Source organism: Crocuta crocuta, unplaced genomic scaffold (assembly GCF_008692635.1).
Source record: "Crocuta crocuta isolate KB4526 unplaced genomic scaffold, BGI_CrCroc_1.0 scaffold334, whole genome shotgun sequence".
Lineage (NCBI taxonomy): Eukaryota > Metazoa > Chordata > Mammalia > Carnivora > Hyaenidae > Crocuta > Crocuta crocuta.
This window is the reverse complement of record NW_027533260.1, coordinates 1053609-1078291: the sequence shown is the minus strand read 5'-3', so window position 1 is coordinate 1078291 and position 24683 is coordinate 1053609. Positions and strand designations below refer to the sequence as shown.

The 24683-nt window shown below is 48.4% G+C and overlaps 2 protein-coding genes and 1 long non-coding RNA gene across 5 annotated transcripts; all 3 read left to right on the top strand.

The window, feature by feature from the left end:
* The first annotated feature begins 2825 nt into the window (after positions 1 to 2825).
* Positions 2826 to 4096, top strand: LOC144217524 (myeloid cell surface antigen CD33-like). Its single transcript, XM_077747129.1, has 4 exons — positions 2826 to 2868; positions 2943 to 3326; positions 3507 to 3785; positions 4020 to 4096. Exons 1-4 carry the CDS (start codon positions 2832 to 2834, stop codon positions 4094 to 4096), a joined length of 777 nt encoding a protein of 258 aa, XP_077603255.1. The 5' UTR covers positions 2826 to 2831.
* Positions 4097 to 6761: 2665 nt separating this feature from the next.
* On the top strand, positions 6762 to 7889 carry LOC144217466 (uncharacterized). Its single transcript, XR_013330915.1, has 3 exons — positions 6762 to 6839; positions 7145 to 7225; positions 7583 to 7889. It is a non-coding gene; the product is annotated as an uncharacterized LOC144217466 (long non-coding RNA).
* Positions 7890 to 15829: 7940 nt separating this feature from the next.
* Positions 15830 to 24468, top strand: LOC144217465 (myeloid cell surface antigen CD33-like). 3 transcript variants are annotated; one of them, XM_077747053.1, is made up of 7 exons: positions 15830 to 15895; positions 15956 to 16333; positions 16470 to 16748; positions 16982 to 17029; positions 18264 to 18360; positions 18827 to 18908; positions 23987 to 24468. In XM_077747053.1, exons 1-7 carry the CDS (start codon positions 15856 to 15858, stop codon positions 24146 to 24148), a joined length of 1086 nt encoding a protein of 361 aa, XP_077603179.1. In that variant the 5' UTR covers positions 15830 to 15855; the 3' UTR covers positions 24149 to 24468. The 3 variants fall into 3 exon arrangements, with proteins under 3 accessions (XP_077603179.1, XP_077603180.1, XP_077603178.1); XM_077747054.1 differs by having other exon boundaries at positions 15830 to 16333; positions 16470 to 16556; XM_077747052.1 differs by having other exon boundaries at positions 15830 to 16333.
* Positions 24469 to 24683: the final 215 nt, after the last annotated feature.

Here is a 24683-nt window from a genome sequence, read left to right as displayed (position 1 = left end):
CCAACCGACTAAGCCACCCAGGCGCCCCTATTTTATTATTTTAAAATGTTTATTTATTTTGAGAGAAAGAGAGAGTGGAGGAGGGGCAGAGACCGAGAGAATCCCAAGCAGGCTCTGTGTGGACAGCGTGGAGTCTGACACAGGGCTAGAACTCACCAAAGAGAGATGTGACCTGAGCCAAAATCGGCCGCTTCACCGATGGAGCCACCCTGGCATCCCTATCATGGAAGGCTGGGCGGAGAAAGACGAGTTCCCTTTCAGCCCGTAGAGTTATTCAAACCAGCCCATGGAATCCTCCAGCTCGGCCGCGCGTGAGTCACCACTCCCTCATCGGGGCAGAGCTGGCTCCCACACGCCCTGGTTGTCTGCCGTGTCCCTGGGTGCAGCCTGCACTGTGTGCATCCTCCCAGGCAGTGAATGTGTGACTGATAAACTGCTATTGATGTCTTTTGTTCAACAGTGGGGGTCACACGTGCAGCTTCCCCATCACCCTCGGGTAGGAAGCCCTCCCTCACCGATAAGGTGCAGAGGGGTCATTAAGAGGTCTGGGAGGGCCACACCCTGAGCCGCTCCAGTGCCTCGGCGTCTGGGGTCCTGGAGCTGTCCTGGGTGGGAGCTGTCCTGGGTGGGAGCTGGAGACGGCAATTCACATGCTGGGCGCCCAGGTCTCCCTGCCTGTCTGTGCAGAGTGAGTTTCAGGAAGCCGGTCTCTGGGGAGCCCCCCCCACCCCAGCGGGTACGAGAGAGGACGGTGGAAGGGACACAGTGATCTTCAGCTCAGCTGAAGACAGGACCCAATGGCTCAACTTTATTCTCAGGTTCGGCTTCAGGCACCCTCAGGGACACAGAGCAAGTCTGTCTGTCTTCTGTCTTGCTGTTGGCAGGACAGGCATGTGGGGGGAGCTTCCAGGGGACGGGCCCGGGGCCTGTCCTGCATGTGGCTGGGGCACAGAGGCCCTGGGGTGACAGACGCGGGCAAAGATAGGAGAAGGAAGGGGTAATGGCGGCTGAAGATCCCATCGTCTGCAGCCTGTGCTCCCAGGGCCTGAACACTCCCTGCACCTCCGCCCACGAGGGCCCAGCTGGGCAGGACCTGGGCCCCCCTGAGGTCGGGGTCCGTGTGTCGGCCTCCCAGCCCAGCCCCCGCACGGCTTTGGGCTCACAGATGTCCATCGGCAAGGAGCTGGCAGCGTCCGGAAAGCTCGTAGGCGTCTGCACTGCCTGAAGCTGACACCTTCAGTGGGTGTGGGCGTGGCTTTCAGCAGGGCCGCCAGCATGGCCACGTGGCCGGGCAGGGAGCACAGTGGAGGGGGGGCGAGAACGGAGGCCCCCCAGGGCCTGGTGAAGTGCCACGGGTCACATGAGCGGGGGAACCGCAGCGGGGAGGTGCGAGCAGCTCTTGCACTGCTCTGCCCGATTTTGCCTCTGCACTGACCTCGGGCCCACAGCAGAGTCCCACGGTGAGGAACCGTCCTTCCCGTCCCCTGAGAGTCCAGGCCATGTGCGCTTGGGTCATTCGTGCCCCCGAAGCACCTGCCAACAGAGCCTCCCGGCCTCTCCCAGGCAGGTGTCTGTGGGCCCTGTGTCTCGGCCCCCAGTGGGGAGCATCTCAAGGGCAGGATCTGGGTCTGCTGTGTCTCCTCGTACCTCCAGCCCTGACACAGGGCAGACTCTCACCCTGGACCCGTTGAGCGAGTGAATGAGCCTCTGTCTTCTACGTGTCACCCAAGACCCTTTCTCATCTTTCACGGGCTGGTCTCATGCCGAACCTCCAGGACCCGATGCTGGCAAAACTGATGCCTCTCGGCTCTAGACGAAGCTTTTATACATATATATATATATATCTTTTAATTGTTTTTGAGAGATAGAGAGAGACAGAGTGTGAGTCAGGGAGGGGCAGAGAGAGAGACACACACACACAGAATCTGAAGCAGGCTCCAAGCTCCCAGCTGTCAGCACAGAGCCCGACGCACGGCTTGAACTCACGAACCCTGAGATCATAGACCTGAGCCGAAGTTGGTCGCTTAACCCACAGAGCCCCCCAGGCGCCCCTAGACCAGGTCTCCTGAGCCTCAGCACTGTTGAACCTTGGCGCCGAGGATTTTTTGCAGTGAGAGCCATCCTGCACATCAGAGGATGTTTAGACGCATCCTTCGTCTAAACTCGCTAGATGCCAGACACTCCTTCATCCCAAGCTGTGACAATCAAATGTGCCCAGACACTGCCAACGGTCCCCTGGCTTGGGGGGGCGGGTAACACCCCTGCTTAAGAATAACAGNAGCGAAAGTCGGACGCTTAACCGACTAAGCCACCCAGGCGCCCCAAATAAAGCCTTTCTTATTCTGGGGGGAAAAAAAAAAGAATAAGAGGTGTGGACACCACAGCAGCAGTAACTCAGGCCAGGCCAGAAGCGACTGCGTCCCCAGAGCAGGTGGGACGACAGCCTGAGCAGCGGGACACCCACTCTCCTGCGCTCGTGTGAGCAGATCTCAGACACCACTTTTCCCCATCAGGACAGGCCTCCAGCAGAGTCGAGGCCCCCCACGGGCAGGACCCACATCCCTGTGAACCAGGCTCGGGCGACAGAGTGGAGTGACGGGGGGTTCTGATCCTGGTCTCTCCCCACTGAGTGGGTCTCCCAGGTCTGTGGCCGAGGGGTGTCACAGGCTCCTTGCAGAGAGGGAGTGAGCTCCGCAGCTGTTGTTCCTCTTTGTGAAATCATGCAGCTTCATGCTCCTCCCCGGCTTCCCGTGGGTCCTCCTCGGCCCCCTTTCCCTCTGCCTCCCCTTCTCCTTCACCCACAGGAAGCCGGGACACCCTCTGCCTCTAAGATGCTGCCTCTGCTGCTGCTGTCCCTGCTGTGGGCCGGTGAGTGAGCCGAGTGAGCCGAGGGGAGAGGGCCGGGCGGGCGGGGGCTGCCACTGACCCCCGATTCCCCGCAGGCTCCCAGGCTCAGGATTCCGGATTCCAGCTGCGAGTGCAGAAGGCCGTGACGGTGCAGGAGGGCCTGTGTGTGTTGGTGCCCTGCGATTTCTCTTACCCCCAGGTCCAATATACTAAATATGACCCAGTTCATGGATACTGGTTCCGGAAAGGGACCAACACAGGGCACGGTGCTCCAGTGGCAACGAACAACCCCAACCGTAAAGTGCAACCAGAGACCCACGGCCGATTCCACCTCCTTGGAAACCCCGAGGGTTACAACTGCTCCCTGGACATCAGAGACGCACAGAGAAGGGACTCGGGGACATACGTCTTTAGGGTGGAGAAAGGGTCTTATGTGAAACATAATTACCTACAGAACCAGCTCTCCGTGCGTGTGACAGGTGAGGAGCAGACTGCGGGAGGGGCCACAGGGGAAGGTTGGGGGGGTCCCAGGACAGCCTGGGAAGGATTGGGGGCAACACATGTTGGGGCGCAGAGGCAGGAGCTGGCCCAAAGCTTGAGACTTCTCTCAGGGCTGCACCTCACCCTCCTCCTGATGCCCTGTCTCCCCATCTCACCAGCCCTGACCCACACACCTGACATCCTCATCTCAGGGACGCTGGAGTCTGGATGCCCCAGGAACCTAACTTGCTCTGTGCCCTGGGCTTGTAAGCGGGGCACACCCCCCATCTTCTCCTGGACGTCAGCTGCCCTCACGTGCCGGGACCCCAGGTCACACTTCTCCTCGGTGCTCAACCTCACCCCACAGCCCCAAGACAATGGCACCAACCTCACCTGCCAGGTGCTGTTCCCTGCAGCTGGTGTGATGGTGGCAAGGACCATCCAGCTCAATGTCACCTGTGAGTGTGGGGCCAGGATGACCTGGGTGCCAGAGGGGGTGAGGGGTGGGCAGTTCAGGTCTGGATGCTGATGCTGGTGCTTTAGTCCTGAAGGCCTGGCTGAGGAGGGGACCTAGAAGGACTCAAGCCCTGTCCCTCATGTGTTTCTGTGGCTCCTGGGGATGGGGGGAGGTCTACGTGTATCTCACATCACCCCACCCCCCTGAAGAGGGAAATCCCGTCCTCCCATCCTAGGTGCCACAGAGAACCCAACATTTGGTGTCGGCCTGGGACACAGCACAGGTAGGAAGCAGCCTCCGCCTGGGCTGTAGTGACTGGGGCCCTTCCAAGCTCAGGGCAGAGCCAGGTCCCTGCCTCATTCTCACTGACTCTGGGGAGCAGAAACCCCTATGGGTGGGCCCAGTGGTCCCTCCCCTTCCCGCCAGCCCCCATGCCTTGTGAGAAGCGGTCCCCATCGGCCCCTCCCTCCCCCACGTCTGCTCTCCCCCCTGCTATCTGGAGAAGCACTGGAACAGGGCCACATGCACCTGGGAGGTCTGCCTCCCCAGCCCCCTATCAGGCATCTACTGATGACTCCTCACGCCCTGACTTTTATTTTCCCTAACAGTCGTTTATTTAATACTTTTGAACAAGTAACGTATTCACATGGACAAGTATTCAGAATGCACAGCAGAGTCTGTCCTCAGATGCGCAGCCCCCCCTGGCAAATGCCCAGTGTCCGCAGGCTGCTCTGAGCATCGCTGGGTTTGCACGAAGGATTCAGGTCCTTTGCTATCAGCAGTCTTCTTTCTGCTCTGTGACGGGCGGTACCCTTCACACGGGGGTTCTCTTCTGCGTGCATCTTCTACTGATGGAAAATCGTGGCATTCATTTTACTCCAACCAACAGAAACACTGCAATCAATAACCTTATATCTCATTCCATGTCTGTATGTGAGTTTAGTTAGGTCTATGGGGTAAATTCCTAGAACCAGAATTGCAGGATCATATGTTCTTTCTACTTTGGAGAGACATGGCCAAGTTTACTCTACGGAGGGTGGACAGGTTATATTCCCAACAGCCAGGGTGAAAAATGTGTGTTTCCACCAACCCAGAATGAGGTGAACCTTTTTGATCTTTGCCAGTACCAGGTGGGAAGCGATCTCTCCATACAGTATTTTTTATGGATATGCATTATTATTTCCTTGAGGAAAAATTCACCAAAAGGTAATTCTCCATTGTGGCCATTTTAAAGTGCACAGTCAGTGGCTTTTAGTATGTCCAGTGTTGTGCGACCATCACCACTACCTGATCCCACCCACCCTGCAATATCATCACCCCAAAGGGACACCCCGTGCCTGTTAGGCAGGGACCACCCCGTTCCCCCTCCTCCCCACCCCCAGAAACCACAAATCTGCCTTCCTTCTCTGTGGATTTGCCCACTGGGGATATGTCAACTAAATGAAATCCCTCCAAGGATGGCCTTCGGCGTCTGGTTTCTTTCATTTGAGAAAACATTTTCAAGGATCATCCATAGAGCATGTGTGAGTACTAATTCCGTTTTGTCTGGATAATAGTCTATTGTATGGATATACCACATTCTGTCCTTCCATTTATGAGTCAAAGGACATCTGGGTGGTTTCTATTTGGGGCTAATATAATGCTACCATGAACATCAGAGGACACCTTGTTGTTGAACATCGCTTTCCGATTCTTGGGCGTTGTCTAGGAGTGTAAATGCTAGCTCAAAAGGTAGTTTGTCTGTCTTAACTTTCTGAGAATAATACCACACTGGTTTCCACAGTGACAACACCATTTGACATTCCCACCAGCAGTGTGGGAAGGTTCCAATTTCTATACATGTTTACCAATGATGTTATTTTCCTTTCAAAAATACTGATAGCCTACCAGTGGGTGTGAAGGAGTATCTCTGTGTGGTCTGATTTACATTGTATTTGCATTGTATTTATGTAATGACTAATGATGTCCTTCCTTTTTTGGGGGGGGGGTGTATTTGTCATTTGTATATCTTCTCTGAAGAAGTTTTTAAAGTCCTGTGCCTATTTTTATTTTATATTATTAGTTTTTTGTGTGTTTTACTGGTGTATTTTTGAGTTTGCTACCGTAAAATTTTACATGTCATTTAAGAGGGTGATTATCAAATGCTACTGAGCAGGAAAATCTCCTGGCAAATCTGTAAAGTGCAGGTTGTTAGACCCTATTCCAGACATATTTATTCTAAATTTAAATTTAAATCCAAGTTAGTTAATGCATGCTGTAAAAATGGCTTCAGGAGTATATTTTGGGTTTCATCACTTGCATATAACACTCAGTGCTCATCCCAACAAGTGCCCTCCTTAATGCCCATCACCCATCTAGCACAGCTCCCCAGCACCTCCCCTCCAGCAACCTCAGTATATTCTGGTTTTACGAGTGTCTTAGGGTTTGCCTCTCTCTCTGTTTTTATATTCTTTTTCCTTTCCTTCCCTTATTTCACCTGTTGTGTTTCTTAAACTTCACATATGAGTGAAATCATATGATGTCTTTCTCTGACTGATTATTGTGCTTGGTATAATACACCCTAGTTCCATCCACATTGTTGCAAATGTCCATTTTTAAATTGGGTTGTTTGAGTTTTTGTTGTTGAGTTGTAGGTGTTCTTTATATGTGTTGGATACTACTTCCTTCTCAGATCTATCACTGGTAAATATTTTCTCCCACTCAGTAGGTTGGCTCTTTACTTTCTCAGTAGGGCTAACATGAATAAAAGGATTCATTTCAGTGAAGTCCCACTTATGCATATTTTCCCCATCCTCCTGCTGGAAAACCAGGGCACAGGGTGGGGTGAGGCCCAGGCACAAGTGGTCCTCCATCCAATGGTGCAAGAAGGACTTGAGAACCAATGTCCAGAGCCCTGCAGGGAGCAGAGGACTCAGGGTTGCAATCAAGCACAGGAATTCATCCTCATCCATGTTCTTACAGGAAAATCAGGGTCCCTGACACAGGTGCTTCTGGTGGTCATTGGAGAAACAACTGTCAAGGCTCTGCTCCTCCTCCTCTGCTTCACCATCCTCATGTGAGCACTGCCCCAGGGGGAGGGGAAGCATGGGGAGGGTGGGGTCATGCGGCTGAGTCCCAGAACCAGGACAGGAGGGACGGAACAGGTGAGAAGGCAGAGCAGGTGGGAAACCAGTCAGGTGTGAGGATCCCACAGAGTGTCCAGGATGGGCTGTGCCTGCATTGCTCACAGCCATCCTTGGGGCCAGACCTACACTCCCCCACCTCAGTCTGCCCTCCAGGCCCTTAACTGGGAACAAGGGGTGAGTAAGTTCACCATGCGTCCCCAAGTCCAAACTGAAAAACCCTGGTGTCTTCTCTCAGAATGAGATTCCTCAGGAAGGGGACAACCAGTCCTGCAGGGGGCATGGAGGAGGCAAATACCATCCCCAGTTAATCCTTCAGGTGAGTGATGTGGGCAGTTCACCACCCAATATCCCACCAACACCTCCTCCAGGACGGTCCCAGGACTACGCCATTCATCATGGCCAAGTTGAGCTGCCGATTGTCCCAAAAGTACTTCTGGCTGCGACTCCCCGCAGAGATGACCTGGCCCCCATCTGTAAGGCCAGAACTGGGGTGTGATTCTCCACGGTGACCTCCCTCCCTTCTGCCTGATCCAACACATCACTCGATCTTGTCCGTCCTTCCTCCTGCTCATCCTGATGTTCATCTCCTCCCCAACCTGACCCTGCTTGTTCCTGTGGTCACTTCTGAGCCTCTAACCCACCTGCCTCCTGCCTCTCTCTCTCCTCAACACAGGTCTCCAGACTGAGTATCAGGACACCATCATTGTCCATTTCCTCTACATTATGAAGAGCTGTGATTTCTCTCCATGGCCAAGACCAAGGTGCAAACAGTCTAGATTTGAAGACTTGGCATGGTCGGTCCCCTTCTGGGCTCTCCACCCAGAACCCCACCTCTCCCTGCATCTTGCAACTTCTCCACACCCAGCCAGGGTAGGGGTTTTATGACTCTGAGACTGTGCATGTGACTTTCCGTCTCCGGAAATGTTCTTTGCTCCCCATTCCTGCATCTCCAAGTCCTGGTCACTTTCAGGCTCACTAGTAAATGCCATCCAGCTGTGTATGTCCACATGCGTGTGTGTGAGTGAGAGTCTCATATGGTTTTGAGTGAAGTAATATTCAGTTATTTATAGATTCCTTCAACAAGTACTCATGACACATCACTATATTGTAGGTGTCAGGGGGGATCCGTGAACACAGCAAAAAAAAAAATCTCTGTCATCAAGAAGATGTCACTCTGGAGACAAGAAGGATAGAAATCAAAAGAAATAAACAAGAAATAATATAAAGCATGTTGGGTAGAAACTGTTCTTCGAACAAAACCATGTAGACTAAGCAGCACGTGACGTATTGGGGAGCATGTTCTACAACCAAGTGTATGAGGACATTTGAGTAGAGTAAAGACTTGAGACACTGACAAGCCAGATTCTGTGTTTGCCTCAGAGAAAGTTGTTCCAAGAAAAAGGAAAAGAAGGCGCAGAGAGTGTAGGAGCTCTGACGTGGGAGCTGGCTTGGTGTTTCATGGAAACAGGTGGCCACGGTTGAGAGCATAGCGGGTGGGGATGCTGGGAAGATGGGGCAGACCCTGTGGGCATGCAGACCTCATGGGGGAAAAGACCCAGAGAGAGTGGACACCCAGTGGGGGTACAGACCCTGTCATGGTGCAGACAATATGAGCCTTCCCGAAAATGAAACAATCAGAAGCCTATGAGGAGAGCGGAGATATGATTGAACTTTACTTTCACTAGGATTCCTGTGGCTGCTCTGCTCAGGACCGGTCCAGAGTGGGTCCACGACAGCACGACTGAGATGGGGAAGGGAAGTGATGTCTACTGCATACAGGAAGTGAGGCTGGCTCAAACCAGAGAGAGTGGGCACTTATTTTGGACACATTACAAAGATAAAACAAACTGGATTTGGTTTCTGGGGTAATGGATGTGGTGTAGGGGGGAAAGAGGGAGAGGCGAGAATGATGCCTAGTGTCTCCCCAGGCAGCTGGCAGGTTGGAGTCGTGTTTCGGGGAGGTCTTCAGAGACGCTCATTCTGAGAATGTCAGGGACGGAGTGGCTATGACTGTCTGGAATCAAGAGAGGGGTCCAGGCTGGAGATGTTAAATCATGCAGTTAATAGAAAGGGATCGTCAGGGAGGTAAAGGGACTGGCAGCACAGAGAGAATAGGAATCACCTGGGACACATTTGTCAGAAGGGACCCACGAATGGCAGATTTAACAGAAGGGTAGGTAAATGAGTGATGAAGTGTTGGGAGCGTTTACCAGAGAGTCGGACAAGGAGAGATGGTACAAGGGTGCAGACAAACCCCGTGAGGACTGCTGCAAAGAGGAGCCAAGAAGGGTCTGGAGAGAGAGGGTTGTTCTCTGTGTTTCTCTGCATTGCTCCTGTAGACGGCACCTCTGGTTTCCCTCCTGTGTCAGCTTCCAGGGGCTATTGTCACAAATAGCACACTCTCAGTGTCTTCAAACCAAGGAAATGTAATCCTTCACAAGGAGGCCAGAAAGCTGTGTAGGGAAGGAAACACATCTCTTCCCTCTGCCCTGCTAAGTCCTCCTCTGGGACCCTGTAACTCAGGACAGCTGAAGGACAGGAAAGCACACTCATGTATTTAATATGAGGTTCATGTGGCACAGGAGCCTGCTTCAGGAAATGAAGACCCGAATAAATGGTTAAAGCTGAGTGGTTTTTTAAGAGTGAAAAGTTGCGGCCACATCCGGTAGAAGAGAGTTTGAGCTGTGGGTAGTAACAGAGGGTTTGGCAAGTACATCTGTTCATCTGTTTTCTGTCCATCTGTCTTCAGAGATGTGATGCTCCTTTCCTCTGGGTGGAGGGAGGGCACCTCTCAATGAGACCCACTGCAGGGGAAGGTCACAAAATCCTTCCTCAACTGCCATTTTTCAAATTCTTTAAGTCTGAGAGCATCATTATGCCTAAATGATGCAATTAGAGGTACTGTGTCTGAACCCCAGAATCCCAATCAGTCTTGCTGAACAGAAACCAAGATTGGTTGGGCTCCACACCCTCCTGAGGCTGAAGAAGTGAATCCTTCTCCTGCTGCTTCTGGGTGATGGTGGATGCTGGTTTCAGGATCTGTGGTGTCATTGCTCCACTCAGGTCTCTCTGGTCATTTTGCCTCATGCTACTCTGTGTGTAGCAGGTCACCCTCTGCTTCCCCTGTAGAAGGACACTGCGATAGGTTTAGGGCCCAACCCAGATCATGTGGGACAATCTCTAAGTCCATATCTCTAACTACATCACCATCTGCAAAGACTTTGTTTCCTTGTAAGGTAACATCTACAAGTTTCAGTGGTGAAGACATAGGTAACTTTTGGGCTATTATTCAGTCCACAGCACTGCTCAAATGATTTTTGCACCCCTAAGTGTCCCCATTAGCCCCCCGGAGCTTCTTTACTCTGTTCTTCCATGGCCTGATACACTAGTGGGTCACCGCAGGCATGACACACATCTTGGGGAGCAAGCACCTGCTGTGCTGTAAAAGCCAGTCTTAACAGAGCTCAAAGAGAAGTGACAGAGAGAAAATACCTACAATTATATATCTGATGAATGAGTTGTATCCAGTGTATACCAAGGACTCTCAAGCCCAAACAATAATAAACAAACGAACAAAGAAACAAAACCTAATTGTGTAAAAATTAGAGACAAACCAAACAACGTTATTCACAAATTGACAAAGGATTTGAATAGATATTTCTCAAAAAGTATACAAATGACCACTAAGTGTATGCAAAGATGCTTAACATCTAATATCAGGCATATGCAGATTACAACCACACAATGATGGTATAAAAAAAAAAAAGAAGAAGAAACCAAAAGCAGGAAATCACAAGTGTTGGCAAGGATGCAATGAAAGTGGAAGTCCTGTGTTTTGCTCTTGAGATAGCAAATGGTGCATTTGCTGTGGAATTCAGTATGGCAGTTCCTCAAGAAATTAAGTATTGAGTTACCATAGGATCCAGGAACTTTGTGTCTGGGTATATACACATAGGATCAAAAGCAGGAACTTGAGTAGATATTTCTACATCCATATCCACAACAGCCTGATTCATGAGAGCTAAAACGGAGGAAGCAACCCAAGGGTCTAATAACAGATCAACACAAAAGCAAAAGGTGAAATATATTACACCGTCTTAAAAAGAATGAACGTTTGACACATTCTACAATGTGGATTGAAGACATCACTGTAAGTGAAATAAGCCAGTCACAAAAGGACAGATACTATATTATTCCATTACACCAAGTATCTAGAGGAAGCAACTTCATAGACACAGAAAATACAATGATGAATTGGGAAGGCCAGGGGATGGGTGAGGGAATAGAGGCTTGCTAATTTAACTGGCACAAAATGTCACCTTGGGATGATGAAAAAGGTTGTAGAGATGGATGGTGATGGTGGTGGGCGCACTACAATATGAATTTGTCTAATGCCACTGATCTGAACAACTAAAATGGTTCAAAGGATAGAAGTTCTGTTACGCATATTTCACTTCAGTAAAAACAAAGCAGTCAAAGTTCAATCAATCACTTCACCAAAGCAGGAAAATGGATGGTGAACGAGCACATAAAAACATACCCAACCTTGCCTGCTCTCAGGAAATCACAGATTAAAACCGGGATGAGATGCCAGTGCACTCCTCTTACAAAGGCTAAAGAATCCAAATGAAGATAAGAGGAAAATCCTGGTAATACCCAATATGAACGAGTGTGGAGCAACCAGGACTCACCACACAGGTTGCTGGTGGAAACACCAAATAGTACAGAAACTTGGGTGAACAGTTTGTCATCTGTGTCCAGTCCAACCTACACCTCTTATGGGACTGAGGAGCCTGATGCCGAGATATTTACCCAAGAGAAACAAAAACACGTTCCCACAAAAATCTGCATGTGGATATTGACAGTTTATTCATTTTCAATCCCCAAACAGGGAACAACCCCAATGGTCTCCCAGGGGTAAGTGTATACAAGATTGTACTCATTATTGGCATACACACCCAACAATATGCAGGACCCTCTCGTGCATTAGGCCAAGTGAATGAAGCCAAACTCTTATATGATTCTGTTTCTATGACATCCCTTGAACAGCAAAACAAGAGGGATGGAGAACAGACCAGCATTTTTGCAGATATTGAGGGTGGAGGGAGGACTTGGCCACCAAGCAATGGGAGGAAAGAACATCTTAGGGAATGGCACTCTTCAGTACCTTGACTGTGGTTATGGTTACATACGTCTATATATCAGTCAAATTTTACAGAATGATACATGATAACAAGTGAATCTCACTGTGTCTAAGTTTAAAATGCATTAAGAATTAGGGGCGCCTGGGTGGCTCAGTCGGTTAAGTGACTGGATTTGGCTCAGGTCATGATCTCACAGTTTGTAGGTTCGAGCCCCGCATGGGGCTCTGTGCTGACAGCTCAGCTCCTGGAGCCTGTTTCAGATTCTGTGTCTCCCTCTCTCTCTGACCCTCCCTTGCTCACGCTGGCTCTCTCTCTCTCAGAAATAAATAAAAACATTAAAAAAAAAAAGGGTTAAAGAGGCCCCTGGGTAGCCAGTCGGTTAAGTGTTCGATTCTTGATTTCAACTCAGGCCGTGATCTCACAGTTCATGAGTTCAAGGCTCACATCAGGCTCTTTGCTGAACTTGTAGAGCCTGCTTGTGATTCTCTCCCCTTTTTCTCTCTGCCCTTTCCCTGGACACACACTTTCTCTCTTAAAAGTAAATAAATTCCTAGCAGTGCTATTGCTGGGTCATAGGGGAGTTCTATTGTTAGTTTCCTGAGGAACCTCCACACTGTTTTCCAGATGGGCTGTACCAGTTTACATTCCCACCAACAGTGTAGGGCACCCTCCTACACTGTTGGTGGGAATGTATTAGGAGGAACTTGACGGAGGAACAAGGGGGAGAAGAAGGGCAGAAATGGTGGGGGAAAGGGAGAGAAGCAAACCATGAGAGACTCTTGAATGCTGACAAAAACTGAGGACTGATGGATGTGGGGGGAGGGGGGGATGGGCATGGAGGAGGACACTTGTGGGGATGAGCACTGAGTGTTATGTGGAAACTAATTTGACAATAAACTATTAAAAAAAAAAAGAAAAACAGCAAAACAAAGAGAAGAAAAAAAAGTAAATAAATAACAACAAATAATAATTAAAAAACACAATGAGATATTACTATACTTCTGCTAAAATTGTTAAAATTTCAAAGACTGACAATACCAAGTATTAATAAGAGTGTGGAGGTGCCAGAATTCTGGAATATTGTGGATAGGGGTAGTAAAGGTTAAAACCATTATGGAGAGTAACGTAGCAAGTCCTGCTAGTGTGTAACACGCAATGACTCTTTGACCTAATAATGACACTTTTGGGGAGGGAGTCTTTTTTCTCTTTAAGCAGTTTTTATGTCTATTTTGTTATTGAAGTATAGTTGATACACATTATTATGTTAGTCTCACAAGTTACTTTTATATACTCATGGGGGTGGAAATACGTCCACAAAATGGTTTCACCTTCTTCTATATAGCCAAACTTGAAAATCTCTACTATCAAGAGTTGAGGGGCGCCTGGGTGGCTTAGTCGGTTAAGCGTCTGACTTTCGCTTAGGTCATAATCTCGCGGTTTGTGGGTTTGGGCCCCGCGTCGGGCTCTGTGCTGACTGCCAGCTCGGAGCCTGGAGCCTGTGTCAGTCTGTGACTCCCTCTCTCTCTGACCCTCCCTTGCTCACGCTGTCTCTCTCTCTTTCCTAGAAATAAATAAAAACATTTAAAAACATTAAAAAAAAGAGTTGAAAAAATAAAATAAAATAAAATAAAAGATTACAATATACCCATGAGTGGCATACTATGTAGTAATAATAGGTTATGAACTACAAATGCAACTTGAATCAATTTGAAAATTATTTTGCTGAATGAGAGAATACCAAAGACACAAATTGTATGTTTCTAAGAAACTCTCCAATAGGCAAAATTAATTCACCATGAAGGGAACAGATCAATGGTTCCCTGGGGCTAGAGGTGGCTGTGATAAGCTGTGCAGAGGTGCCAGAAACCCATTTGAGGTGGTGGTTACATTCATGTTCTGATTGTGGAGGTATACATTTGTCAGGATTCATAGAAAGGCACACTTCAAGTGGTTGCATTTTATCTTCTAAAAAGGATAGAATTGACAGCTCAGGGCCAGGAGCCTGCTTCAGGTTCTGTGTCTCCTTCTCTCTCTGCCCCTCCTCTACTCATGTTCTGTTTCTCTCTGTCTCAATAATAAATAAACGTTAGAAATTTTTAAAAGTACAGAGTTCATTAAAGAAACATAATGAGAACTCACGGATCTTCCCAGTCCGTGAAAATGGTATTGCTCTCTTTACTGTAAAACCAACTGCATTGGGTTTTCCATTATGTGCCACAATCATACATTTATTTATTTATTTATTTATTTAAATTTTTAACGTTTACTTATTATTGAGGGACAGTGAGAGACAAAGCATGAGCATGGAAGGGGCAGAAAGAGGGTGAAACAGAATCTGAAGTAGGCTCCAGGCTCTGAGCTATTAGCACAGAGCCTGATGTGGGGCTTGAACTCACAAACCATGAGGTCATGACCCGAGCCGAAGGCAGATGCTTAACCAGCTGAACCACCCAGGCTCCCCCATACATTTTTAATAATCTAGAATAAGGGCTAAAAAATCCAGAATAAGGTGTGATTCACTTATTGGAGATTCAATTCCTCAGTTATCAGATAAGTGGCAAAATTCTCTCCATGGTAGTAATGTGTATAGAACATTGATTTACACATATGTTTCAAAGATTTTGCAAATGGATGATAGCAAATGCTATTATATATGCATATTGTAAACAGAGGCATCAAGGATTTGCCAGATGTTTACTCCACAGAGTGAGAGAGAAAACCACATGAGCAGAACTTAAACTTTTAATCGCAGCTGTGTATTCATTCCACTCCTGTTTTCTGGAATATTATGCGTTTTGATCCACATTTCACCATGAGAACCAGATTTTTTATGTGACAGGAAATGCTAATCTGTGTGGTGAGGACCTAGTAAATTGCTTCTGTCCAAATATGCACTGTATAGACAGCATTCATGGAAAAGAGAGTCCACTGGCTCATGCACTTGTGTTCTCCCTTTTGTTCTACATGAAGATGCTCCATGGTTTTCCATTTGGAGATACCACTGAAACTTCATAAATCAGCATCCTTGAAGTACAATAAAAGATGGCCCCATCGTTGTATACTTAGAAAATAACCAGGAGGCCAGCAGAGACATGCAAAGTCCTAAGTGCCTGCAGCTTATGATACTAGCAGGGACAAAGTGAAAGCACAGTATATCTGCAGAGCAAGTGGCACCTAGGGTGGACACCGTGTCACAGGATGGACCAGGTCAGCCCCTGTGTCTTGTCTTCAGGTCCCCCAATACAGAGAGATGTTCACTAAGCATTTGGAGAATGAATCAATGCGTCAACGAATGGCTCCTGCCTTCACTTCACCCAGGACACTCACACAGACCTAAAGAATCCTCCCTTTTGCAGGACCAACCACTCGAAGGTCTAGGTGAGCCTGTGACCCTCCATATGTAGACAGGAGTTGACTAGCTCCCTGGTGTAGACAAGGCTGCTCAGACAAGCACCTCAGATGTAAGGATCTTAGGGGGCTCACCGTGTCCCACACCTCACATGTTCTCAGAGGTCCTGGTCCAGGCTCTGGTGCTTGAGGGAAGCGTGGAGATGGGAGGTAGGACACAGGTTCTGCTCATGGTCTCTCCTCCCTGAGTGAGTCTCCCAGGTCCTGGGCAGAGAGTGTGGGGGTCACTGACTCTGTGAAGAGAGGGAGGGAGCTCCGCAGCTGTTGTTCCTGTTTTGTGAAATCGTGCAGCTTCATGCTCCTCCCAGCTTCCCGTGTGTCCTCCTCGGCCCCCCTCCCTCTGCCTCCCCTTCTCCTTCACCCACAGGAAGCCCGGACACCCTCTGTCTCTAAGATGCTGCCGCCGCTGCTGCTGCTGTCCCTGCTGTGGGCCGGTGAGTGTGCCAAGGGGAGAGGGAAGCCGGAAGCTTCTGCTGATTCTACCTTCTCCACAGGGTTCCAGGCGCAGGACAGGAGCTATTCGCTGCGAGTGGAGGAGTCTGTGACAGTGCAAGAGGGTCTGTGTTTGTATGTACCCTGCCAATTCTTTTACCCCATGTACTACGGGTTTTATGTTCTTCACGGCTACTGGTTCCAGAAGGGGACAAATAGAAGGCAGGATCCTCTAGTGGCCACAAACAACCCAGATCGAAAAGTGCAACTGGATACCCAAGGTCGATTCCGCCTCCTTGGTGACCTCAAGGACCGTAACTGCTCCCTGGACATCAGAGACGCACAGAGAAGGGACTCGGGGACATACTTCTTTAGGGTGGAGAGAGGGCCTCATGTGAGACATAGTTACCTACAGAACCAGATCTCCGTGCTTGTGACGGGTAAGGAGCAGACTGCGGGAGAGGCTACAGGGGAAGAACAGGGGTCCCAGGACATCCTGGACCAAAGCCTGAGATTTCTCTCAGGGCAGCACCTCAGACCCTTCTCCTGATCTGTGTCTTCCCCTCTCCTCGCCAGCTCTCACCCATACACCTGACATCCTCATCCCTGAGACCCTGGAGTCTGGACGCCCCTGGAACCTGACCTGTTCTGTGCCCTGGGCCTGTAAGCGGGGCACACCCCCCATCTTCTCCTGGACATCAGCAGCCCCCACCTCCCTGGGCCCCAGGAACCACCTCTCCTCCATGCTTACCCTCACCCCACGGCCCCAGGACCACGGCACCAACCTCACCTGTCAGGTGCTGTTCCCTGCAGCTGGTGTGATGGTGGCAAAGACCATCCAGCTCAATGTCACCTGTGAGTGTGGGGCCAGGATGACCTGGGTGCCTGAGGGGGTGACAGGTGGGCAATTCAGGTCTGGATGCTGATGCTGGTGCTTTAATCCTGGAGGTCTGGCTGAGTAGGGGGCCTAGAAGGACCCAAGCTCTGTCTCTCTTGTGTTCTGTGGCTTCTGGGGATGGGGGGAGGTCTGTATGTATCTCACATCACCCCACGTCACTAAAGAGGCAAATCCTGTCTTCCCATCCTAGGTGCCACACAGAACTCTACAGCTGGTGTCTGCCTAGTGGATGGCACAGGTGGGAAGGAGCCTCGCATCCAGGGAGTGCTGACGCCCTGGGGTCTCTCTGTTTCAATCAGAGCCAGACTTTCAGCGTCAATGGGTGGATATGTGGTGGGCTGTTGTTAGACATGAGAAACCTCCTCAGCCCTCGTTTCGCATCCCCTCCTACTCTGGTCTTGCCAGAATGACTTGCTATTTTCTCCCCACCATCTTGAATATATTCTTTATTTTCCTTCAGTCCCTGAAGGCCTAGAGCATCTTTAGGAGACTTTATTTTTAGAGAGGGAGTTTTAGGTTCACAGCAAAATTGAGCTGAAGGTAGAGAGATTTCCCCAAACCCCCTCCTTTTACATGTAGCTTTTCTACTATCAGCGCCCCCACCAGAGGGTACCTTTCTTACAATCAAACCTACATTGACTTGCCTTTATCACCAAAACTCCATAGTTGACATTAGGGTTCATTCTTGGGGTTGTCCATTTTGTGCATCGGACAATTTATAATCACATGTATCCATCTAGTGGCAGAGTAGTTTCACTGTCCCCAAATGTCTCTAGGACATTTCTTGACTGTGAATCCTCAGCTCTCACCTCGACCTCTCTCTGAGCCCAGACTTTCCCCATCTGTTCTATTCCCATTGGTAGAGACATCTGGTTCCCACCTGAGCAGTGAGCTCCTTTTAGACTCTTTCAGTCCCCACCAAATGGTTGACAGGTGGTACCCATAGACACATCCCTCACCCTGGGTGTATTGGGCTCACAGTACACAGGGCTGCTTCCACCCACTTCTGGAAGCATAAGAGTCCACTTTTGACCCTGAGTGACAGAGTCAGCAGTGGCCAGGAGAGGAGATTCACATACCCTCCCTGGAGAGAAGGAAGGACAAGTTCTCTCCACATCCCACAGTGCTCTGTGCATATGTCTCTCTCTCTCTCTCTCTCTGGAATGCCCACAGGGCCCAGAGCCCCACGGTCCTGCTGCAGATAAGTCTGGGATCTGTTGCAGAGAGACCCTGGATGGAGAAGAAACTGGGTCCCAGAAGAAATGGTATTAGCTGAACAGGAGCGTGAGGGCCAGATGGTATCACATAGACCATGTCTTTCCAGTGGAGGCTGAGGTCCTACAGTGGGTGGGAGACCTTGGGGCTGAACCCCGTATGGGAGGCAAGGGGCACCCTCCTCAGTATGCTGGAGAGGAGGGGACTCATGCATGCTTGTCAAGATTAGAGTTCACCCCAAGTGTCTCTCTCTACAGGGAAACTGGAGACCAGAGCAGGAATGATTAAAGGTGCCATTTGGGGAGCTGGTATCACCACACTGCTTGTTCTCTGCCTCTGCCTCATCTTCTTTGGGTGAGCTGGGTTGATGTGGGCAAAAGGTGGAGTCGTGGTAAGAATCCAGCTGATGCCATTGAGCCAGGCATGAATGTGTTCCCAGGCCTGGTCCCAGAGGTCCAGGAGCCAGGGCATCTTGTTACAAAGTCTTAATTTTTTTTTTAATGTTTTATTTATTTCTGAGAGAGAGAGACAGCGTGAGCAGGGGAGGGTCAGAGAGAGAGGGAGACACAGAATCTGAAACAGACTCCAGGCTTTGAGCTGTCAGCACAGAGCCCAACGCGGGGCTCGAACCCACGAACCGTGAGATCATGACCTGAGCCAAAGCCGGTCGCTTAACCGACTGAGCCACCCAGGCGCCCCACCTTGTTACAAAGTCTTGATATGAAGGCTCCTGGGCTCACCACATCCTTGACCTGCCATAGTTGCTCACTCCAGCCTTAAGAGAGTGACCCTATGTCAGAGACCCTGGTTCTCCCACCAGAGTGAAGACCTGTAGGAAGACAGCATCCCGGAGAGCAGTGGGCATGGACGCCATCCACTCAGCTGTAGAGCCAGCTCCCCTGGTGAGTGATGTGGGCATCCTGGTGTGCAGACTGTCCTCTGCATCTCCTGGGGTGGCACACAGCCATGCTCCATTCAGCACATCCAGAAGTGAGCTCATCACCTTCCTGCTTATTTGAAAATGTAGGTTTTGTTATTCAGGTGTCTGAGGCCAGTAGATCAAGAGGTGATTGCCACTGAAAAGACACTCTGTTACTCAAGTTCCCAGGAAGAAGGGCACATGATCACATACAAGACCACATGGACAGGGCATAGAGGGGGCATAGGGAGACATGCATGGGAGCCTTTATTGGGGTTTCCACGGGAAAGGTATGGTGAGACGGGGTAAATAGGTTTAGGATTGGCTAGTTTGAATCACTTCAGTAAGCTCTGGGGTATTGGGGCTGTCCCTAGTTGTTTGGTACCTGGCCCCTGGGTGTTTAGGTGGAAGAATAGTGACCCAGAATGTAAGAGCTGGATAAAGGAGGGTTTGGGATATGAAATTTGGGTGGATTGGTTTGCATATGAAAGAGATGCTTGCAAGGCAAGTCCTTCACCATCGCTAGAGATTGGCCAGTCCTGACGGGGGCAGTTCTTCTAGGATTAGCAAGACCCCAGATGCCAAAGCATTGAAAACATATGGTTAATACACTCCTAAACACACTCTTCTTGCTGGTCATCCACCTCCCTGATGGCACTTGTCACCCTGTCAGCGACCTACTTCTGTCCTGCGCCAACCCGGCACTTCTCACATCAATGTGTTTGAGGCCTGTGCTTCTTCTCAGTACAGCGTAATGCATCCACTCCCTTTGAGCTGAGCTCCCCTCTTAGTCCTTACTCTGCTGCAGCCCTCCATGCTTCTCCTCCCCGGCACATTAGCACCACCTCCAGGAAGAATCTTTGTCCCACATGCACAAGTCTGAAAGGCACTGGCCTCTCCACACTGCTGAAAGTCAGTTGCCCACACAACCTGGTCTGACATTTGGGGCAGGAAACCCAGAGTGCCCTTCAATGCTTCTCTCCCTCTGACACTCACTTGCCCAAGCACAGTGAGCTTTTTGCATCTCAGAGTTATTGCTTGGCTGTGCTCGCCTTCTTATGTGTGTTTGTCAATCTGCCCTACTCCTGCTCATCTCCAAGCTCTGACTTTCATCTATTAAAACTCTGACTAAGGTGGACACCACTGAGGTTTCTAAGCACATGATCTACAATCACTACACCTTCATTCATTCCTTTTGCAAATATCTCCCACTTGTCGATTGTTCTGGGTGCTTGGGTAGTATCTGTGTTCTTACAAATACATATGTTACAAATATAAAATGTCCCTGCTGTTGAGGACTTACATTTATTTGGGGCGGGGGGGGGGATGTGTAGAAAACAGTGAACAGATAAGTAGTGAAAATATGCAAGAAATTGTCAGGAAATAGTGCTATGGAGGGGCTTTAGATGGAAGAATGAGAGATGTCAGTCCTGGCACAGTTTTGAGAAGACACCTGCAAGAAGTGAGGGAGTACAGCATGACCTGAGAGTATGACTAAAGCTCTAAAAACAGGTTTGGGGGTTCTGAGGTTGGGGCATGCCTGGTGTGTGGGAGAAACAGCAAGTTAGGCGGTGTGCTTGAGAAGAGCTGTGCGGGGGTGGGCAGTGGGTAATGGTGGGTAGGAAACGAAGATGGAGATGCATGAGGGTTGCAGATAACACAGGGCCCTGCAGTTCACCATAATTGTATATGTATTTTGAGAGGAGTGATAATGTAAAGAAAAACCACACAGAACTATTACTCATCCAAGACGCTTGACTTTTGACTCTTTGGTCACTAAATGTGTTTGTGGTTTTCTCCACACCAAATAGTTGTCTCTGACACCATCTGGATGACTTACTGTGCAACTCAACACAATTATGACACTACACATCTGGAGATAGTATCACATCCCACAGATGAGGGCTCAACCCACAGGACAGCCCCACTCCCCTTCAGACACCAGCCACAAGCTCAGGTTGTTACCTGTGCTTCTAACCAACTGGCTATAAATCAGAGGTTCCCACAATCCCCTTCCTCAGTTTAATTACTTTGTCAGAGCGGCCCAAAGAACTCAGAAAGGCATTTCATTTAGTGTGTACCAGTTTATTATAAAAGGATAGGATGAAGGATACAGATCAACATCCAGATGGAAGAGATGCATGGAGCTTCCAAGTCCTTTCCAGGTATGGCACTCTCCACAAATTCACCAACCCAGAAGCTCCCTAACTACCACCCCATACTATTGGGATTTTTATGGACATAGTCATGATTGATCATTACCTCTATTTCTGGCTCTTCTCTCCTTCCTGGGGGATGAGGACATGGGGCTGAAATTTCCACGCTTTGAACCATGGCTTGGTGGTCTCTCTGCGACCAGCCTCTATCCAGGAGCCAAGCAAGATTTACATCATTAGAACAAAAGACACTGCTGTTATCCAGGAAATCCCAAGGGATTTAGGTATTCTGTGTCAGGAACCAGGGTCAAAGACCAAACATTAGACCAGAAGATGCTCCTAGCACTCTTATAACTTAAAACGTTATAAAAGTTTTAAGAAATCTGTGCAGGAACTAGATCTATCTATCTATCTATCTATCTATCTATCTATCTATCTATCTATCTATCTAATCTTTTGATACATATATATCTTTTATTATTTCACAGACATAAATTGATGCTCATTTTAATAGGATTGCCCTGTCTGCTGTGCTGAGAATACCTATATCAGTCTAGGAAAAGAAGACACCAAATAAGGAAGAAACTCAAATAATCCAAGCAAAAGATAATGCAGGCTCCCATAACAAGATATCATAGACTGAGTGGCTTAAACTACAGAAACATATATGCTTTTTATAATTCTGAAGGCTGGAAGTCCAAGATCAAATGACAGCAGGGTTAGTTTCTCCTGAAAACTCTCTCCTTGGCTTGCAGATGACTGCCTTCTCTCTATGTCCTTACGTGGCTTTTACTCTATACACACACATCTCCAGTGTCTCTTCTTCTTATAAGGACATAAGTCATTTTGGGCCCTACCTTAATGACCTCACTTAAACCTAAATACTTATTTAAAGCCTCCATCCCCAAATACAGCACTGGGTGTTAGAGCTTCAACATACAAATCCAAGGGGACAGAATTCAGTCCATAAGACGTACTTAATCCAATGGGTAACCATGATGGATCAGGAGTTGCTAATGGAGTGGTAGAGTATGTGTGTGGTATGAGCAAAGGTAGATCACTGCTTCTACCTCATGGGTGTGATAGATGCCAAAGATGACTCCATAGATGTCACGGGTGTCCACAGATGTCATAGATGTCATAAATATCCATAGATGTCCCCATGCATGTACAGACATGCTCATAGACACCAAATAGGACTCTAGTGTGGTTGTCTTGAGCAATATATATAATTGAATCACCAATTCCTTAAGTTACCGTCTCTGCAGGATTATATTTCTCATAGGGGATCAAACTTTATTTTGGTTACTATAAGCTTAAGGTGCCTCTAAGATGTCCCAGTGAAGAAGATAAGTATGGGGCAAAAGTCTGGAGCTCAGAAGAAGAGTTCAGGAGACAAAGAGGTTTGGGGGACATCCACATCAAAGTTTGATAGGAGATGAAGCCATAAAGAAGAGGAGAGGTCCACAGACAGAGCCCTGGGAGAAACAAGGATACAAGGTGAAGACAACAAGAAGACCACTGAGGGAAAAAAAAGAAAGAAATGACCTAAAGAGTGTAGATTTGGGTCCTAGTAGCCAAAGGGAGATGAGGTTTCAAGGAGAAGAGAATGCTTATTTGTTTCACATGCTAATAAGTCCAGTAAGATCAGTTCTGAGAAATGACCATTTAAGTTTAGCACATGGTGTCACAATTAATCTTGAGAAAAGCAGATCTGGTTGCCCAGTGGAGGAAGTTTTCTTGATTGGAATAAGTTCAAGAGAAAATAGGAGGAGAGGAAGTGCAAACCCTCTTGAGAAATGTTGCCATAAATCTTGAGAAATTAATCTGCAGCAGAAAACGGTCATGCTTCTAAATCTCTTGAGGCTTTCTGGGAGATAGGAGCATCTTTTGTTCTCACAATGTGACTCTGGGTGGGTTCCTGGATGGGCTGATCACAAGAAAGACCAAGCCATGATTAGAAGCTTGGTATTTTCATCCCCACTCCCCATTCTCCATCACTAAAAATGGAATTAGTGATCCATCATGCCTACGTGATGAAGTCTCCATAAAAACCCAAAAGTATGGAGTTCCAAGTTGGTGAACACAAGATGCTAGGAGTACATTTGGAGAGGGTGTAGAAGCTCCTGCCTGTTTCCCCCACCTCACCCTAGGCACCTCTTCCATTTGGATGTTCATCTGTGTCTTTTATCACATCCTTTTATAATAAGTTGGTAACAGTAAACTGTATTCCTGTATTCTATGAGCCACTCTAGCAAATTAATGGAACCTAAGATGAGTGTTGTGGCAACCACTGATTCATAGCCAGTTGGTCAGAAGCACAGATTACAACCTAAATTCCTACTGACAGATGAAGTGGGGCTGGGGGTAGCTTTGTAAGACTGAGCCCTTAATCTATGGGATCTGGCGTTACCTCTGGGTAGAGAGCATCAGAATTGAAGTGAACTACAGGCCACCCAGCTGGTGTTGGAGAATTGCTTGGTGCGGGGAAAACCCCACACATCTGGTGTCAGAAGTGTTGTGTATGTGGGGAACAGTGTGAGAATAAAGGAGACATACCCAGAAGTCAACTTCTCATAAACACCCTCCTGTGTATCCTGTGCCAGAATGACAGGGTTGAGTTTATGATAAACAGATGTGTGGTCTTGGGTAGTACCTAACCTCTCTGAGAATTTGGTTCTCTCTATGTAAACTATTTTCCACATAGGTCTGAGTGAGTTCTCAGTAAAATTTGAAAGCAATCAATAGTGCTCTATTTGCTAAATAAGAAATGTTTGATAAAAGAATGGAAGAAAGAACAATGTCTTGTCGAATCAAGACAACCTCATGGACCCTCTCTGCCTTCCCACCTCACCCCCTGCACCCCAAGAGCCCTGCTCTTAGCCCTTCTTTGCTCTCCACACAGGGTTGCCAGCAAGAGTCCGAGCAGGACCTCCCTGCTAAGCAGACAAGTTCTGCAGGGGTGTCCCCCGCCTTGGAGATGGAACAGGAACTGTATTATGCTTCCATCAGCTTTCACAAGATGAAGAACACCTACGAAGAATACTCAGAGATCATGACAAAGTGAGGAACCACCTGGAGCAACAGCCTCAGAGGGAGCGTCCATATCCTCTAAGAAGGGAGACCCAAAGGCTGATTCTTGGAGACTTACCAGCCCCATAGGTAATGAATTTACAAACTACTATATGTGAGTTTCTTGCCATGTTGGAACTAAGGCTTTGCAATCAGAGAGGCCTGGGATGGAATCCAGGCTCTTTCATTTATTAACAGTACGACGTCAGGAAGCCACTTTACCCCTCCATGTCTTGGTTTTCTGCTTTGCAAAATGGATGTAAGGGCTTCCGTGAGGATTAAATAAAAGTGAATATGGAAAATACACAGTACAAATCCTGCTGCATTGTGAGAGTTTGGTGAGCACTGGTTCCTTCCCTCTTGAACAGAAAGATGTCAGTGACATTTCACTTAGAGGCTGGGTATGTTCTGTCCTGGACACCACCTAAGCAATGAGTTAGCCCCATTCTGTACTCAAAACCCTCTCATGTGGCGATCATTTTGGGATGTACCATATATATCAAATCATTACACTGTACACTTTAAACTTA

Bases quoted from the DNA above. Each gene is read 5' to 3' on its own strand.
- LOC144217524 (XM_077747129.1), top strand. From the start codon at position 2,832: ATGCTGCCTCTGCTGCTGCTGTCCCTGCTGTGGGCCG. The intron at 2,869-2,942 runs GTGAGTGAGCCG...GATTCCCCGCAG, and splicing joins GCTGTCCCTGCTGTGGGCCG to GCTCCCAGGCTCAGGATTCC. The intron at 3,786-4,019 runs GTGAGTGTGGGG...CTCCCATCCTAG, and splicing joins CATCCAGCTCAATGTCACCT to GTGCCACAGAGAACCCAACA.
- LOC144217465 (XM_077747052.1), top strand. From the start codon at position 15,856: ATGCTGCCGCCGCTGCTGCTGCTGTCCCTGCTGTGGGCCGGTGAGTGT. The intron at 16,334-16,469 runs GTAAGGAGCAGA...TCTCCTCGCCAG, and splicing joins GATCTCCGTGCTTGTGACGG to CTCTCACCCATACACCTGAC. The intron at 17,030-18,263 runs GTGGGAAGGAGC...CTCTCTCTACAG, and splicing joins CTGCCTAGTGGATGGCACAG to GGAAACTGGAGACCAGAGCA.